Source organism: Bos taurus, chromosome 11 (assembly GCF_002263795.3).
Source record: "Bos taurus isolate L1 Dominette 01449 registration number 42190680 breed Hereford chromosome 11, ARS-UCD2.0, whole genome shotgun sequence".
Classification (NCBI taxonomy): Eukaryota; Metazoa; Chordata; class Mammalia; order Artiodactyla; family Bovidae; genus Bos; species Bos taurus.
The window spans coordinates 87209436-87222924 of NC_037338.1; the positions used below are offsets into that span (position 1 = coordinate 87209436).

At 55.2% G+C, this 13489-nt stretch overlaps 1 protein-coding gene across 5 annotated transcripts in view; it reads right to left on the reverse strand.

Moving 5' to 3' along the window:
* Positions 1-3882: 3882 nt before the first annotated feature.
* The window catches only part of HPCAL1 (hippocalcin like 1), a 117327-nt gene continuing 107720 nt past the window's right edge, over positions 3883-13489 (reverse strand). For all 5 annotated transcript variants that reach the window (XM_010810201.4, XM_059891192.1, NM_001098964.2 and 2 more), the window contains 3 exon segments: positions 9931-10326; positions 7011-7116; positions 3883-4774 (listed from right to left, as the gene is read on the reverse strand). In XM_010810201.4, coding sequence (XP_010808503.1) covers positions 4677-4774; positions 7011-7116; positions 9931-10308 — 582 coding nt within the window. In that variant the 5' untranslated portion in view covers positions 10309-10326 and the 3' untranslated portion in view covers positions 3883-4676.

Genomic DNA, 13489 nt, shown 5'->3' on the forward strand with positions numbered 1-13489 from the left:
GGTACCGATGGCTGCTGGTGTGCTTCCCTCCCCGTTTTTGCATGGCCCTGGGTCCATGCTTTTCCTACCCCGGGTGCCTGGTCCCACCCTGGTTCTGGCCCCTCTCTGGAGAAGCCGTGAGCTGTTCGCAGCCCTTGCTCTGAGCTAGAGAGTCAGAGGGGCAGGTCCTGGCCCATAGGTATCCTTGCTCTCCCTCAAGGCCCTGCACCTGCCCGCCCCACCCCTGCGCCAGCTGACCTACAGGGTCAAAGGCAGCACCTCTGGCTCTCTGGGGCCCTGTCACATGTGTCCAGGGTCATGTAGTTACCAGTGGCCAGGCTGGGACCTGTCCCTCTGCCTCTGTGTCCAGGGCCCACTGGGTGCAGTTCCAGACCATAAGGTGGGCCCCCAATACTGAGTTTTTAAAAAAATTAATATTTGGGTGGTGCTGAGTCTTTGTTGCTACTCAGGCTTTCTCTCGTTGCAGCGGGCAGGGGCCGTCTCATTGCAGGGGCTTCTCTTGTTGTTGGGCTCAGCAGTTGTGGCACGCCGCCTTAGTTGCTCGGTGGCATGTGGAATCTTCCCAGGCCAGGGATTGAACCCATGTCTCCTGCATTGGCAGGTAGACTCCTATCCACTGTACCACTGGGGAACTCTCCAACACTAACTCTTCATTCATTCACTCACTCATAGAGCTTCGTTTTTTTTGCCTTTTTTTTTTTAAGCTGCACTGCTCAGCTTGTGGGACCTCATGACCCCAACCAGGGATCAAGCCAGGCTACTGCAGTGAAGGCCCGGAGTCCTAACCAGGAGGCCACCAAGGGAACACCCTGAGCAGCTAATGCAAAGCCAGGCTGGGCACTGGCTCCGGGGAGGGGAAGGAGTGAACTGTGAGGTCAGTTCAAGGGGAAGAGTGCAGTGAGCGAGGCAAGTGTGGGCACTGTGAGGGGTACCTGAGAGGGGTGGGGTGACCTTCTGGAAGAAAGTTTTCTGCTCCATTGGCATAGAGTCTTGGGAAAGGCAGGTGTGTGGGTGTCCACGACGTTCACAGAGGCCACAAGCTGCGGACAGGGGCCGGGGCTGCCCCCACTGTGAAAGCAGCCCTGGCCAGCTGGGACAGGGGGCTCAGGTCCCTCCCCAGCTGGCACCCGACACAGCCTCACACTGGTCCCCAGGGTCCACTCGCCTGCTGCTGACGCAGGCTGGGCGTGTGGGACCCTCAACACCCAGTGTCTACGCGGGGTGTGCCTAGTGCACTGCCCCGCAGGACAGACACACACCCCACACTGGACCCCTGAGCCCCACCAAGCCCTGCCTGCAGAAACCACACTGCCTCTCGCCCTGCACACACACATACACACACACACACGGTGAAAGGGGCACTGTCGGGGGTGGGGGATAAGATAATCTGACTGGTTCTCCTTCTGCCATTAACTTCCTGGGACCCGAGGGGTATGGCCAGCTTCTAAGGGAGTCCCCGAGTCAGTGACGGGCCTGTGGGTGGTCCCTTCCCTTCTCTGGGGCAGGTCCTCATCGCCTACGACTCCCTAAGGAATCACCATGACTTCTGTGAGCTTCTGTTGGTGCAGGGCTCACCAGGACCCCAGATCCACGTCCTTCCCATTTGTGTGGAAGCACAGGGATGGTTACTTTATGTCCGTGTGACTGGGTCATGGGTGTCCTGACGGGTGGTTCGAGGCTATTCTGAGTGTGTCTGTGAGGGTGTTTCTGGATGAGGTTAACACTGCATTAGCAGACAGTACTGTAGGGCTTCCCACCAGGGTGACGACCTCATCCAAAGGGCCGACTAGAACAAAAGGCTGAACTGAAGCTCTGTTCTCTGCCTGGTGGTCTTGGGCTGGGACCGAGGGCTCCTGCCTTCAGACACAGATGGAACGAATGCCGTAGGCTCTCCTGGTCTCCAGCTGGCAGATCTTGGGACCATTCAGCCCCCATAATCCTATCAGCCAGTTTCTTATAAAGCCTCTCTCTTTCCTGCGCCCCCACCCCAACCCCGCCCCCCCACCCCAACCCCGCCCCCCATATATGTGAATATGTATTCAGAGGGAGGCGCTTCCCTGGTGGCTCAGTGGTAAAGAACCCACATGTAGGAGACATGGGGTTCAAATCCCGGGTCAGGAAGATCCCCTGGAGAAGGAAATGAAAACCCACTCCAATATTCTTGCCTGGGAAATCCCATGGACAGAAGGAGCCTGGCAGGCTACAGTCCATTGCTGCTGCTGTTACTGAGTCTCTCAGTCGTGACCAGCTCTTTGCAACCCCATGAACTGCAGCACGCCAGGCTTCCCTGTTCTTCACTATCTCCTGGAGTTTGCACAAACTCAAGTCCACTGATTCGGTGATATCTTCCAACCATCTCATCCTCTGTTGCCCCCTTCTCCTCCTGCCCTTAATCTTTCCCAGCATCAGGGTCTTTTCCAATGAGTCTGGTCTTTGCATCAGGTGGCCAAAGTGTCGGGGCTTCAGCTTCAGCATCAGCACTTCCAATGAATATTCAGGGTTGATTTCCTTTAGGATCAGTCTGTGGGGTTGCAAAAGTGACTTAGCAACTAAACACCACCACCGAGGGAGAGAGAGACACTCTGTCATCTGTTTCTGTGGCAAACCCTGCACCTGCAGGCACTCCCATCTATGCCTCGTTACTGGGCAATATCCCATTAGTAGCACTGCAGCCTCCTCCGCACCCCTCCTCACGGCACCTTCAGATGCGGCCTCGTGGTGGCAAGCGCCCCAGGTCACCTGGCCTCCTGCTCTCATCTCATCCCTGTGGACACTGCCCGTGAAGGTTTGGACTTGGCGATGCCATTGACCGCAAAGGCACTAGCAGATGGGGCTCACACTTTCTATCGCAGGCATGGAGTCCTAAAAGATACTAAGATGACTAAAAACATCAAAACAGCTAGCGTCTCTGCTGTGGGGCAGCCTACATGCTCTGCCCACTTACCTTGATCACCTGCCTCTCTCCAGGTGAGACTCAAGAGCGGTCACCTGGCCGGTGGGCGGGTATGATGGACACTGGAACCAGAACCTCAGTCCTGTCCACCCTTCCTGGTGCCACGCCCCCTGGGGGAGGGGTCCTTGTCACCCTGGGTGCCTCTAGGCACCTCACACTCCAGGCCAAGGCACCGAGAAGTGAGGCTGGCCGGGGTGAGGCGGGCGGGAGAATTTTGGAAAGTTCTCTTCCCTTTTAAGGAAGAAATAAGCCAGAGCCACTTCTTGTCCTGTCTTGGAAGGCTCCTGTGTCAGTCGCACTTACCCTGCAGGGACTCCAAGGATTCAAGGGTGTGGATAGAAGCTGCCTCGGAGGCCAGGGGCAGGGTGGTGGGGCACTGGAAGGAACCAGGACATCCTCAGTGATGCCCCCAAGATGTGGTGTCAGCCAGGCTGACAAGGAATGGGGCTTGCGGGCACGTGGTGCCCACCTGCCCACAGTTAAGGCCCCTTCTGCTGCTTCTGAGACCAGAAGCATCTCGATGGCCACAGCCTGAGAAACCAGGCCTGCCCGCTCTCCCGGCCGGTGCGGGTGCCCGGGGTCTCCGCCCTGTCATCGCTGGGGATGTGCAGTCTCACGACCTTGCTGATTAAACCACGGGGCTGGGCTGGGGGCGGGGGCAGAGAAGCTGGGGGGAGGGAGGGAAGGAGGCAGAAGCCTGGTCATCAAACCCCCGAGAATAGTCATGTTTTATTTCCATGTATGTCTTGACATTAGGCAGAGATGGAAGGAGAGGTTGTACAGGATTAATAGACACCGTGACGGCTGCAGGGACACAGGAGCGGCCCAGTTGACAATGAGCAGCTGGACCCACCTGTCCAGAGAGCGCTCATGCCATGGCAGCTGAACAGGGGCTGTCGCGGGCCAACATAAGACTCAGACAACTCCCGTTTATTTGATCATTTTAATACAGGAAATGCCAGACCAATCAACAGGGAGGACAAGCCTCACAGAGACACCTGCGTTCACAACACGGATGGGAGGGTCTCCACGGCCCTGGGCATGCATGCATGTCCTTTGGAGAAGGGCAGATTGAGGGCATAAATACCACAGAATAACCAGACTTGGGGGAGCCGGGGGGTGGGGAATCACAGGCCACGAGGGAACCACGCTTCAAAGGCAATCGAGGCATTAAATACGGAACCTACACGTTACATTTCACTTCACCGTACATATAATTTATATATTAAAAGAAAGGAGACCACGGTATATATACGTGCAAGCGGTTTTGGTCGGAGGAAACGAACGAGCTGGGTGGAGCCATGCACAGGGAGGGCTTGCCCGTCTCCTCTCCCTCTGTTCTGGTCCCCATCTTTCCCACAGCGTCACCTGCCATCACAGATCAATCGGCTGGCCTTGGCGCGATCTCAGAAAGTCCCACTGGTATCTTCGGCGTGTCCTCGGGGCTCCCTGTGGGCAGGAAGGTGCCCGGGCAGCAAGGACACCATGAGCCCTGCGCGTAAACACATCCCCGGGAAGTCGCCCTGGAGGGACCGGGGCGGGGAGCGGGTGGGAGGAGGCCAGGTGAGGAGTGGGGCGCAGCCGCCAGGCAGGCAGGTGCGGCGACATGTCGCCTGGCTGCCCCGGGAGAGCAGGGATGATTGAGGAGGCATCCACTTTTGCAAGCAAAGCTTAAATGGCAAGACAAGCCTGTGTTTCTCTGCACTGTCCAGACGCCAACCCTTTAGAACTGACTCGCACTGCTGGGGTCACACTGTAACAACCGGACGATGGACGGGTCGCTCTTGGCACCTTTGATGAATTCTTCTAGGGACAGTTTGCCTGCAGGAAGGAGGACGGGAAAAACAGGAGTTAGCCAGTGCTCGCTGTGTGCCACCCTCGGGAGAACACACGGACAGCTCCTGGGTCGGGGAAGCCTCCTGGGGTCCGAGTCTCGAGCCCTCCAGAAGCGGGATGCTGTCCAGGCTCCATGCACTTTGAAGGCATTTCTGGGAAAACCCGTTTGGCTTTCATTGATCACTGGTGGTACTTCACCCAGGATACAGATATGGGAGGGACCTAGGTTTGAAGCAGACCCTGCATTCTGGCAACCTGTGCCTTGGGGAACCTCTGTCTTGCCTCTGTAGCTGTAAAACAAAATAGAGCCAGTGACCCCAACACAGGAGTCTGGGGCCATGCCCAGCACACTGGTGGGCACTTAGCTCTGCCTCCACGGGCAAGCGACCCATCTCTCCACATCCCAGGGTCTTCACCTGTGTGTGGGGGGTCACAGCTACGCCTGTCTCAAAGGCGTGAACACCCCCAGAGCATCCCCAGCAGGAGACTAAACCACCCCAGGCTAAGGGATAGATTGGGAAGGGGAGCAGTCATCCCCCCAGCAGAAAAGGAGGCTCCTGGGATGATGCAGAGGGCTACTGGGCTTTGTGACTGTTCATACGGTTAACGGAGACTGTACCCTGACCACTCAGGGCAAGGGGCTTCCCATGTAGCTCAGTTGGTAAAGAATCTGCCTGCAGTACTGGAGACCTGGGTTTGATCCCTGGGTCAGGAAGATCCCCTGGAGAAGGAAATGGTAACCCACTCCAGTATCTTTGCCTGGAAAATCTCATGGACACAGGAGCCTGGTGGGCTGCAGTCCATGGGGGTCGAAAAGAGTCAGGCACGACTGAGTAATTAACACTTACTTACTCAGAGCAAGGAGCTAATGAAAGCACCGGCCTCGCCTCTGGGCAGAAAGCGGGGCTGGCAAGGGGCTGGGGCTCCCTGAGCACAGTCTGGTGTGCTCATCGGGATGCTCCTGGTGCTCCGCCAGACTCAGGACCCGTGGCCTCAGCGACTACCTGTGCTTTCCGAGCCGGGGCCGGGAAGGTGGGAAGGGTGTGGGGCAAACCCAGAGAAGGACGAGGGCCGAACTCTGCACACCCCTGCTTCACTCTTCTCTCCCCCAACATTGCCTCTCCAGCCCCCTCCCCAAGCTTCAGGGCCGATCCCCGGGCTCACAGGAGAAGTGCGGGCCCGTTCACGGACAGCCTGGGAAGATGCACAGAGCTGAGAGGTCAGAGCAGATCCTCTGGATCCTCGCAACCACAAGCGATTGAATTATTATCCCCATTTCACAGAAGAGGAAACAGAGGTTCGGAAAAGCCAAGACTGGTGGAACAGATCTATTGAACCCAAAGCCTGTGCCTTGCTACCCTGGAGGGTGGAAGACATGTTTTGAATCTGCCCAAAGGCCATGCCAGGCGCAAGGCCGTCTTGTCTTATGTTGATCATGTTTTGAAAACTGTCTCCATGGGTAGATGCGCCTGCAGCCCCGCCGCACCCCTCCCCTGCTGGCTCAGTCCTTGGCCTTCATCTGCAAACTGCACTTTAAGGTTTGGCCGGGGGGTGGGGGGCTTTCCCATGCATTAGCTTATTTTCAACCCCCAAGCACAGTGCAGAGGATATTTTCTCTTTTTCTTTTCTAAATGCTGCATTTCTTTATCCTTCAAAAGCAAATCCGACATGGCTCTGGGGCTGCACTTCATGCGGATCCAGCCTGTTTCATGGTTACCCTCCCCGGCGTGTACCCCAAAGAAGCTCACAGCCAAGGCAGAGAAGGAAACACGGGGCACATCCTCCCTGCCAGGCCCCCATGGCCGCCCCCCTGGAACCTACCACTTCTACTGTGGTGTGGTCCCAGCAAGCCTGGCACAGCTGCTGCAGGCCAGCACCTCCCGACAGAGTCCCCGGGGCCACTGGGGCCTGGAGGAGGGATGATGGGGGCCATCCATCCATCCACCACCCAGGACTCCTGATCCCAGCCCCTCGGGGGTCCAATGTGCCATGGGCACACCTGCCTCTTCTCCCCTGGGACATGCCCACACGCACACAGTCTTCCCATTCTAGAAGTGAGGAGACTACCGGTCAGGGGGCAGGATACTGGACTCCAAAGCCCAGCTCTCAGCATAGTTGCACTGGCCAGCACTGGGCTGGGCAAGGTCCCAGAAGCTGCGGGGAAAGGCCCCAAACGCCTCTCTGCTCCCAGCAGTGTGGCACAGACATGCAGGGGTCCTACCGTCATTGTTGGTATCCATCTGCCTAAAAATCTTGTCTGTGCGTTTCTCCGGCGTGGACTCGTCCTCTGGCATCTTCATCACGGAGGACACCATTTTATATATCGCCTGCAAAGGGGCACACAGATGCGTGTGCTTAGAGGTTCCAGGTGCTCCTGGGGGGATGGGGCAGAGGCCTGATCTGTACCCCCTACCCTCGCCCACAGCAGGAGGAGAGGCCGGGCTGCCCACCAGCTCCAGGACCCTCCCCAGCTGGAATGTTCTGGGGCTTTTCCCAATAGCATGCATGCATATTGCAGACAGCACACGAGCAAAAGGAAGCCAGCCTCATTTACGTGAGGTTCAAGAACAGGTGAAATGACCCACTGTGACAGTGGCAAGACTGGGGCTGTCTGGGGGCGGGAGGTGGGACAGCTCTCAGGCCTTCTGGGGGGGCGGTGCTGGGGACGCTCCCTAACTCAATGGCCGTGACACGGACATATGTGTGCACAGTGCATCACGCGGCACGCTTAGCCACAAATATTTGACGTTATTGCTGTACCTCGGTGAGAAGCAAAAAAGACATCCCCTGAAACTCACAGGGGAAACCATACCACCAGCCCCAGAAAGGACAGGCCCAGGGCCCATGGGTCTCTCCAGCAGGACCGAGAACCTTCTCTTCAGGATGCTGCCATCCGAGGGCTCGGCACCATGCAGGCCATCTCTGTCCAAGAGTCCAGGCCCAGTGGTGTGTGCGTGTGTGTATGTGCATCAGTGTGTGTGTGTGTGTGTGTGTGTCCAGGGCGCCATGATGAAGCCGGTGACCAGCAGCTCATGAGAGTAACATGCGATAGAGAGGGGGCTGTGCCACTGGGGGATTCTATGCGGAAATGGCTTGACTGATACTCTCATTCCTCAAACAACAGACCAAGAACAGCAGAAACCTGGAAGCTGTAATGTCTTAAAAAGCAGGTTTACAAAACCAAACCCAAAACAATGACCCCAAGTGAGGCTTCTCGTATCTATTATACTCTGTACTCCTTGGTCCCTCTCCAACTGCAGGCAGGGGTGGCAAGGCCTCAGCACACAGCAAGTGTGTTTTTCAGGGCCTCCTGGGACAGGCCCCCTTCCTGGGACAGCGCCAGGCACTCGTCCGAGTGCAGAGGAGGCAGAGCCAAGACCCTCCCCATCTCTGCTGGGCTGTGATGCACTTGGAGCCCAGTCTGTTTTGATGAAGGTGTAGCAGCCAGGTGTCCTGCTTAGCATCTGCTGACATGGGGGGAAGGTGCTTAGGGTTTGGGAGCTCGGTCTGGGAGCCTAGCAGTCAGATCCCATTTGGACAGGGAGGCACCCCTTATGGCTCTCACGGCTCTGCCACGTCTGTAAGCTTTGGCCTGGCCAGTTTGCTTGGCCAGTGACAGAGGAGGGTAAGGGCCAGCAGGTAGGTCGGGACAGGCGATTCCCCGGAAGCAGACCTCTTCTTTCCACTACTGCTTGTTGCTAAGAGCTGGGACCAATGGCTGAAGGATGGTTTCCCTTGAACCTGAGCTGGTTTATTCTCATGGTGTGCAAACTACCTGTTTGGGAAATGGGTCAGGCTACTTGCTGCTGATCAAGGAGTTCCTGAGTTTGATAGCCTCTGTGTGTGGTTTAGTCCAGAAGTTTCTACCGTGTGGACTAGAGAACACCTCCTCTGAGGAATTCTAGAACTGAGTTCCCAGGCTCCAGGAGTGGGGGTGCAGGGGGTGGGAACCCAGGGAGCGGAGGCTCTGTGGTTCTCTACCACACACCCAGGAACCTGGGGAAGTGAACAAAACTTGGTTTCTTGCCAGAAAACAGTTTTCCCCGCCAGAGTCGTTGACAGGACAGAAGAGCTTTCTGAAGTGGTGCTTCCTGGGCCAGAGCTTATTCTATCACCACTAATATTTCAGTCTGGCTTTACAACTGTGTGTTCCTGAGGACATGACAAGCTGTCTGTTGCATTTTTAAATAGGGGAATATGAAAAGGTCTTGGCGGTGCCTTTCACAAGTGTCAAGGGTCCTCTCCATTATAATTCCCAGCTCTGTTACTTTGGCCACCTGATGTGAAGAGCCGACTCATTGGAAAAGACCCTGATGCTGGGAAAGATTGAAGGCAGGGCAGGAAATGAAGGGGATGACAGAGGACGAGACAGTTGGATGGCATCACCGACTCAATGGACATGAGTTAGAGCAAACTCTTGAGAGATAGTGAAGGACAGGGAAGCCTGGCATGCTGTCATCCACAGGTTTGCAAAGAGTTGGACATGACTAAGCGACTGAACAACAACTGGTAACTCTCAGGAAATCACACTCCCGCACTGCCCCACCCCGCAACCATACCTAGTCTCAGAGTTTGTGAATGCTCAGAATGACACCCCCTCGCCTTAGAACTGGGGATACCACAGCTCATCAACTGCATGTAGGCCAGGGCTTTTGTACCACCAATGATCGGTAAACAAGGTCCTTCTCCTGCATTGGCAGGTGGGTTCTTTACCACTGCTCCACCATAGCTCAGTCGGTAAAGAATCTGCCTGTGATACAGGAGACCCGGGTTCAATTCCTGGGCTGGGAAGATCCCCCTGGAGAAAGAAATGACAACCCACTCCAATATTCTTGCCTCGAGAATCCTATGGACAGAGGAGCCTGCACGCTACACAGTCCATGGGGTCGCAAGAGTCAGACAGGACTTAGCGACTAAACCGCTGCTGCCACCACCTGGGAAGCCCAACAGTGGCTCTTCTCATCACCATCTGCCCGCTGGCCAGGTGACAGCCAGTCATTTTCTGAAGGGCAGGAAAGAGGGGCAGGCAGCCACGTGGCCCCGAAGGTCCAGAGGCGGGCCGAGGAGTAGCGCATGGTCCCCGAGTGGACGGGGTCTGCCGAGGCCCCGCCCCCGGGGCCGGCCCCGCCCCCTGGGCGCACCTGCACGATCTCCAGCATCTCGCTGCGGCTGATGTAGCCGTTGCCGTCGAGGTCATACATGCTGAAGGCCCACTTGAGCTTCTGCTCCAGCTTGCCCCGCGAGGTCACGCTCAGCGCGATGATGAACTCCCTGAAGTCGATGGTGCCGTCGCCATTGGTGTCAAAGGTGCGGAAGACGTGCTCGGCGAACTTGGAAGCGTCGCCGTAGGGGAAGAAGTTGGCATAGATCTTCTTGAACTCGTCCACGGTCAGGTGGCCGGTGGGGCAGTCCTTGAGGAAGCCCTTGTACCACTCCTGCAGCTCATGGTCTGTGAACTCCGTGTTCTCCCGCAGGTCCTGCAGCACTTCGGGTCGCAGCTTGCTGTTTTGCTTGCCCATGGCGGCCGGTGGGGATACCTGCAAGACAGAAGCCGGGCTGGAGATGGGGTGGGCAGGGTGCAGGGGAGGGATCCCCACCTCCCACGGCCGCCCATCGGGTCAGAGGACTGTCCCCTGAGTGTCCCCCACCAGTGGCCCGAGAGGCCTGACTCCGGCCTTCACGGTGATGAGCCGTCCCCAGTATGTGTAGGACCCCTGCAGGGAGGGGGACCCTTAGTCTGTGTACCAAGAGGAAGGTCGGGTGCTCCAGTGGAATCAGGACCGGCTGCCTCGCACTGCAAGATCTATCCTGACCTCCAGAATTGGAAATGTGGAGAAAACAGCCACGTAAAATCAATGGGAATGAGGCCCTCACCCCTGGGAATGAGTGCCCAGCACGGTTTGTACAATCCTGGAGGCTGAAACACTTCTCATCACCTTCATCAGCTCCCAGCCAAACTGTCACCCTGACTGCAGCACACACCCCCTGTTCTGAGCATTTCTTTCCTCTTTCAGGCACCGCGTTCTGATTTTATCCTTAGAACAGGCATCCAGAAACTTTTAAGGAATCCCTTCTTGTTTTGGCCTCTGAGAAACCTATGGTTGGGAGCACTGTGTGGATCTGGAATTAGCACCAAGAGGATGTATCCAGTGTGCATAGTAAAGTCCCAGGCAACTGCAGGCATGCAAACGCATGCTCTCCATGGAGTTTTCCCCTAACGCCTGCACAGAAGACTGACCCTGCATGCATGCTACATCGCTTCAGTCATGTCTGACTCTTTGTGACCCCATGGACTGTAGCCTGCCAGGCTCCTCTGTCCACGGGATTCTCCAGGCAAGTATACAGGAGTGGGTTGCCATGTCCTCCTCCAGGGGAGCTTTCCAACTCCAGGATCGAATCCACATCTCCTGTGTCTCCCGCATTGCAGGTGGACTCCTTACCACTGAGCCACCAAGGAAGCCCTTTCGAAGCATACAGAACAGAAAATGAAAACAAAGGGTTTTCTGGCTTCCCTGGTATCTCAGCAATAAAGAATCCCCCTGCCAATGCAGGAGACACAAGTTCGATCCCTGGTCAGGGGAGATCCCTCATGCCACAGAGCAACTAAGCCTGTGTGCCACAACTACTGAGCCTGTGCTCTAAAGCCAGGAGCTGTGACTACTGAGCCCACCTACCCCAGCTACTGCAGCTCTAGAGCCCACAACAAGAGAAGCCCGAGCACCACACCTAAGAGTAGGTCCTGCTCTCTGCAACTAAAGGGAAGCTGGAGCAGCAATGAAGACCCAAATAGCCAAACATAAATAAAATTATAAAAAACACACAAAGGGTTTTCCACCCTCGTCACAGAGGTAACCACCTTGAACTGCTTTTTTTCTTTTTTTAGCATCTTATCATCTTAAAAAAAATTTTTTTGGCCACACTGTGCAGTGTGGGGGATTTAGTACCCAACTAGGGGATTGAACCTGAGCCTCCTGAACTGGGAGCACAGAGTCTTAACCACTGGACTGCCAGGGAAGTCTCTCGAACTGCTTCTTAACCTTTATGTATCCTAAACATTATGTACTGAATCCCCATTTGGAAAGATATTCAATGCAGTTCACATATTTCCCCTAGCAATTCCTTTTTCTTCAGTCTCCTCCCAGGTTTTACTAGTTTTATACACGTCACTATTTTTACTTTATGACTTTAAGTTTGCATACATTTAAATTTACAGAAATTTAAATTATAGAAAAGTTCCTTTTCTAACCCCCAGGTGGGGGTGGGGTTGGGAATATCTTTCAAAATTACAAACATGTTGCCATGGACACAGCAACCCCACTTCTAGAAACACATCTAGAGATGCTCCCACCCATGCCAATAGCTTGTGTACAGCACAGCCACTTCCAGGCTTCCCCAGTGGCTCAAAGGTAAAGAATCCACTTGCAACTCAGAAGACACAGGACACCCTGGCTTGATCCCTGGGTCAGGAAGATCTGGAGGAGGGCATGGCAACCCCCTCCAGTATTCTTGCCTGGAGAGTCCCATAGACAGAAGAGCCTGGTGGGCTACAGTCCATGTGATCTCAAAGAGTCAGACACGCCTGAAGTGATGCCGCACAGCACACAGACCACTGCCTGCACTATTGTCTGTAATAATGAACAACCCAGACATCTGTCATTGCGATTGATGCAAAATAATCTTCAAGATGTATTTTTAAGTGAAAAGAAAAGGCGCAGGACAGCACACAGAGTTTGCCACTGTTTGTGAAAGAAAGAGAAAATCTACGTGTGTTGTTCATACTCGGAATGACTTCTTGGGAAATGATAACACTGACCACAGAAAGAGAGATGGCTGATAGACAAGGGTCACATGGCGAGTTTTTACTGTAAATCTTTTTGTAACTTCAAATGTGGAACTCTGTAGTTTTATTAAAAAAAAAAAAAAACAACACATAAGAATCCTCTATGTCTCGGTCCAGCAACATGACAGGGATCTCTTGATTCTCTGGGAGATTAAGTTATTAATCCCCCTTTTAATCTCCCTCTCCTCCCCTCCCCCTTCCACATCGGCTTCTGTCCTGCGTGGGAACCATGACTTTCACAGGGTCAGGGTTTACCCTCTCCACTTTCCGTTCTGCTTTACCTGTTGGTTGATCCTCGCAAGTGGAAACCAGCAAGTCGCTATGGAAATTAGTTGTCAGTTTCCGATGGCCCCCAGCACCTTCCACCCCCCACAACCCTACTCCCACCCCAGGGCTCCCAGGCTCGACCTAAGATGCCCTGCAGATTGCACATGTCCACCTCCGTATTTCCTGCACTAAAAGGCTGATCTGTGATCCTTTGCTCAGTTCAGCTGCTCTCAAGGCTTTGTATTTGCCACGCTCCTCTCAGTTGTGAGTCTTCCAGCCAGCGGCTGCAGGGAGGGAGAGGAGTGGTTTGTCTCAGATGTCTCTCCTTCTGCCTCCCACCTTTGGCTTCCAAGGCAGCCACCCATGTGCAGAGGGGGCTGCAATGTGGAGGGTCTCACCGCACCCACCCACCGTCGCTCTTCACGCCTTCCGCTGAGACCCGAGGCTGTTCTGTTGGTGGCGTGCGTCCACGTGTCCAGAAAGGCTGGCAGAGAGGGCCAGCTGCTGTCACGGACTGAACTGCTGCCCACAAATTCACACACTGACCTCCTAACTCCTGGACCTCAGGATGTGGCTGTATTTGGAGACACAAC